Source organism: Echinococcus granulosus (assembly GCF_000524195.1).
Source record: "Echinococcus granulosus chromosome Unknown EG_S00004, whole genome shotgun sequence".
Classification (NCBI taxonomy): Eukaryota; Metazoa; Platyhelminthes; class Cestoda; order Cyclophyllidea; family Taeniidae; genus Echinococcus; species Echinococcus granulosus.
The window spans coordinates 651,302-656,149 of record NW_020170384.1 but is presented as its reverse complement, the minus strand read 5'-3'; the positions used below and the strand labels follow the sequence as shown (position 1 = coordinate 656,149).

Genomic DNA, 4,848 nt, shown 5'->3' with positions numbered 1-4,848 from the left:
GCATTTTCGGACACGGAAGAAGTGAACTGCATGACGGCACTGAAGGGAGGCAAAACGCAGTCAAATGAAGAGTACCTCGAGGTCACACGTGGACTGCCGTCATGAAGCTATCACCAGCTCTCAATGACGTCGTTTTCAGCGGACAGAATGTGAGGGATATCGAGATAGCTCCTGGGTATCGTGACTGGATCTAGTGGTCCTTCAAGGTGGTGAGATACACTGGAATTGAAAGGTGGGTAAAACAGAGGTTGAAATGTGGCCAGATGCAGCTCATGCGAGTTATGCTGGACATACGTTGAGTAGGTGGCCGAGTCCTGTAAAGTGCTTAAATGGGTTGGATTACACAAAGACAACTCTCGTAGTGCCCACCTGTGAGGGCCTGTTTGCATCCCTACCTGACCTCTCAATCTACCAGGCCATTGTCTGATAACTGCGCCCAATGTAGTTTGGGTATCTGCACACTGTTATCTCACACCTGAATTCCATTTGACACCCACTCGTTTGCCAAACAGAGGATGCGGCAACAGAAGCCCACACGGGATGGATGCTGTGTTCAATGCTCTAGTGAACGTGCCGAAGACATAATCATGGTTTATGCTAGAGGATGTAATAAATCAACTCCAGTAAAGCAAGTATTCATCTAGCCGTCACTCCGTTTTGCAGACCTCTCGTCAACATAAGTCGCTTATTCAATGAGTTGGTGGTAAATCAAGGATAGGTGCCGGGGGAGTCAAAGTCAGTTCTTTGGTGCAAAGATGTCCCCTTCCAATTGTGTACCAGTGGGTCAAATTGCAGTTGTGGGATGAAATGCAAGTTGGAAGGATGTGAAATGGGTTAGTGTAAAAGTAGGCCTTAGTCAATTCTTAGCCAACTGTACCACCAACGTGTCACAACCGCTGAGTGGATGCAATGCTAGGCCGAGTAGTCGGATGTCAAATGCATTTGTCAAAGTGGTAGCTTTTGCCAACTGCGAGGAACCGAACCTGAAGAGGGCAAGTGATGGAGACACCGCATCATGGACGCGTCGTGTATGGATTTTGGGGCATGATAAGGACACAGTGAGAGTGATTTCCAAATGCTTCTTTATAGTGCCAGCGTCACCATAACTACTGCCTGTAAGACACAGAAGTGATGGGTTTTGGTGGGATTACTCGTTTGCTACAATCGCCGTCTTCTTTCCCTATAAACTAGCCGATACAGAGAGTGAACAACGACATCATGTGCATCATTAGCCACACTCAACGTCACAGCCGTATTTTACAGCCCTATGCCATCCAACACAAATTCAGCATTCCCTACGTCTTTTGATTCCGAGTTGGAATAAGAACGACAATCGCGTCGGCCGGTTGAAAATGCCAGTCTAGTCGTTTGATGCCATTTCGTTGTGTGGCACATTTGGTGGATGCTCGACTGATCGTTGGCCAATATTCGTCCGAAAAGTAGGAAAGTGAATAGTGTGGTGTAGTGTGCAGGCATTTAATCGAGAAAAATCACATCAGCACAGATGCATTAGAAAGACAGAAACGCAAGTGTTGGTATGAGTGAGTCTCCTGCTTTTCACCTCAATTGGTTGGATTGATGGTGTCGAGGTCATGTGTTGGGTATTTGGTAAAAGTGGTGGGGGCGTCATTCATAACGGTGGTTGGGGCAGTAGTGGCAAAGGCGCACTTTTCCAGGTGTCGAATGAGCAGACTACGGCGGGTGAATGATCGGGGACAGTGGGGACAGCGACAGCGCTTCACCGTCAGGTGTGTCTGCGTGTGTGCTCGCATGTTCGAGCGATCTGCGAAGGCACGTTGGCAGGTGGGACAGACGAAGGGCTTTTCACCTGTGTGTGTCCGCTCGTGACCCTCAAGCAGCCAGTTGCGTGAAAACGCCTTCTCACAGTAGCCACATTTCCATGGACGCAAGTGACTCCGCTTATGCATTCGCAGGCAAGCTGAGCTGTTGTGTGTCTTGCCACACTTCCGACACCTCCACACAGCTCGCTCTCCCTCCTCCACTTCTTTGTCATTATCCACCTCACCAATCCGTGCAGAAGAGCCAATGCCGTTGTGATTCACTGCGTTGTCATTTGTCCCACCACTGGCAGTGTTTACTGCGATTCTGCCAGTAGGAAAATTGACAATAACATCAGTTGGATTGGCAACACTTGTGTTGGGCAGGTTAGGCAGAGTTGCTGAATAGAAACTGTGCCACCAGGAAAGGCAAGCATAGGTTTGCAAGGCAATTTCACAAGCATTGACTGGCGAAGTATGAAACTGTGGACACGCAGCAACTGAACTGGTCGAAGAGGAGGGTGGTGAGATCGCAGGTTTGGAGGAGGAAAGCATGGACAAACCAATGGCATAAATTTGTCCACCATCTCCACGCTTCAGTTGAGATATTGACGAGGTATTGAAAGTATCTACAAGAATGGTGGACAATGTGCTGGAAGAACTCCCTGCCGGAGCAGATGATGATGATGAGAGTATGGAAACCATGTCGAAGGAGTTGGAGGTTCTCCTTGCACAAGTATATGCGGCTTCGTCCTTGGCGATTGAGTTGGTTAGCTCTGGTGCCTCTCGGGCTGTAGGTGACAGCTTTAGTAAACTCGCTATGGAAAAGTCTAGGGAAAAGGGAGGAAGTTGTAACGTTGATACAAGAATATGCCCAACTCCTAATGATATTGGTGACTAAACGAAACTTTCCGCAACAGCCACGAAAGTGTCATAAATGGTGACGAGGTAGAGGCAACAATGCATCTTACCGTATTTCATGGTCGGAGTTACTTTGGAGGTTGAGCTGTAGATCAATATCCACCTTTTATTTCGCATCCTCCATTCCCATTGGTCCCAACTCCCTCGACTCATTGGTCAATAGTGAGCAATAGGGATTAGTAAGCACGAACCAATGGTCAAGTTTGAGAGGCGCTGCATGTTGAATGCGGAAATCCCCTTGTTTTCCCTCACGGTGTTGATCGGTCTCGCTTTCCATTCGATTGATGTTACTCCTCTCGCATTCAAAATCCACTTACTCTACTAAAATATCCATGCCGGCTTCTGACTCCGCTTTGAGTCTTTGCATCAAAGCGACTGGAAAGTGCATTTCGGTTTATCTCCTCGTGTCAGATGTCAAGATTTGTGCGCGAGTACGCCACGGTCGAATGTGTGCCTCCAATTTCAGCAGAGTTGCTGACTCAGATGGGCACACCTGTTTGTGGTGGTGGTGGTGTTAGAGGTGGGCAAGTGGTCTCGTTCAGAGGTGCGTGCCAGTGAGCAGGCACCTCATTCGCGGTCCCTCTCTCATGCCTGTGGGAAAATCGATATGTCGAACGAAAGGGCCGCGGGATGCCATGTGGCTCTGGGGCAGCCCTGCTTAAGATGAATGCTGCATATCACATGCCTAGGAAGAGATTCCGAAACAGTTGAAGCGTTTCCACATCTTGCTAATTATACTTTAACACTTGCGATTCAAGGCTGTCTCCAATGCAGTCTTTGGGCCATCATGTCCACGTTTCACTTGTGAGATAAAGCATAATGCGGTTCTGCAAATTCTTCTACATGATTTGCCCTTTCAGTCTGCACAAACATTCGGTGGAAGCGTTTCAATCTGCGGAGGTGGAAGCACTTTAGTGCATCAGCCATAGCTTGCAGCCAAATCAACCCTCCATTTTAAATTTGCGCTGTCAAGTCTCACTTATGACATGTCCTAATTTCCTAGAAAAGAACTACTCCAGAAAATTTCTCAACTTGTATTGAGCTGCTAGAAAATCGAGGGTACCCTACTGCTAAATCAACGCCAACTTCTTATCAAATGTTCTTTGCTTAGTGTCCCTCTTTTGTAATCGCATGCAAACTGGCGCGTGCCAAAATAGCAAATGCAGTTTGGTCAAATCTGGCAGTAAATGTCTTTTCATCCCAACTTCAGTGAGTTTAACATCCGTAAAGTTAGTTTTTAGGGAATACATGGAAACAGTATGTAAGGGCACCATCTCCCCTCAGTTAGGCCATTTTCATTTCGGATGGCTCAAGCCCACGGACTCGGCATTTGGGTGGCACACAGCTACTCTGCATGCTAACCAATGCACATCCAACCGAAAGATTGCACTCTTTATCGACATCCGCAAAGTGGTCACTTTGTAGCAAACATATTGATACACAGACGGAACTGCTCTAATCCATCATCCTCCGATCGAGGCCTCCCTTCCGGTGCTATCACTCGACTCTGTGGTAGAGGGCTACCCCAAAACCACAGCAGGTGTGGACATGTCTGTGATACGCAGAGCCACATCACCTTCCTTGACACTGTCATTTCTCAATTGGTCGCTTACTGACCTCCACATGCAATGAAATCTCCGCACTCAAATGCCGCACCACCACCACCACCACCACCAACAATAACAACAACAAGAGAACCATTAGTCAGTGGTGAAGGTCAATGGAGGCTTCTTGACCTCCACAAAGTGGTCTGTTGACGGTTTTGCCGAGATCATCTCACTCCAGGCATCTACTTTCTTCTGTTTCAAGCGGGTAGTCTTTCGTGTTCAAGTGGTAGTAGGAACTCGTGACTCAGAAATGCAAGAGAAAGAGATATCCTAGAAGTGAGTGGTTTGATTGTGCGGTTAACAAGTGGATGTGCTGCAGAAAAGGTGCCATTCAGTTCCTCGTTTCTGAATGCTCGACATTAATGGGCGCACACTCGTGTCTCTGTTATCAAGTGAGATGGAGTGGGTTGGGATTGTGCCCTTTCAGCCAATCCCTTTCCTCCTCAGTGCGTGTCACGTGGTCGTGTGCGTGCATGACTATTTCGGCAACCCTTTCTCCCTGTGTGTGATCAAGCGAGTCTTCCAGTGGAAACGCCCGATCA

General features: G+C 47.9%; 1 protein-coding gene across 1 annotated transcript; it reads right to left on the bottom strand. All coding sequences in view use genetic code 11, as the record gives it.

Annotated features, from left to right (window-relative positions):
* Positions 1 to 1,562: 1,562 nt before the first annotated feature.
* On the bottom strand, positions 1,563 to 2,759 carry EGR_01070 (Zinc finger protein SNAI1; the record flags this gene model as incomplete). The annotated part of the gene is made up of 2 exons (XM_024490319.1): positions 1,563 to 2,608; positions 2,750 to 2,759. The coding sequence occupies 2 exons, from the start codon at positions 2,757 to 2,759 to the stop codon at positions 1,563 to 1,565; spliced, it is 1,056 nt and encodes a 351-aa protein (XP_024355138.1).
* Positions 2,760 to 4,848: the final 2,089 nt, after the last annotated feature.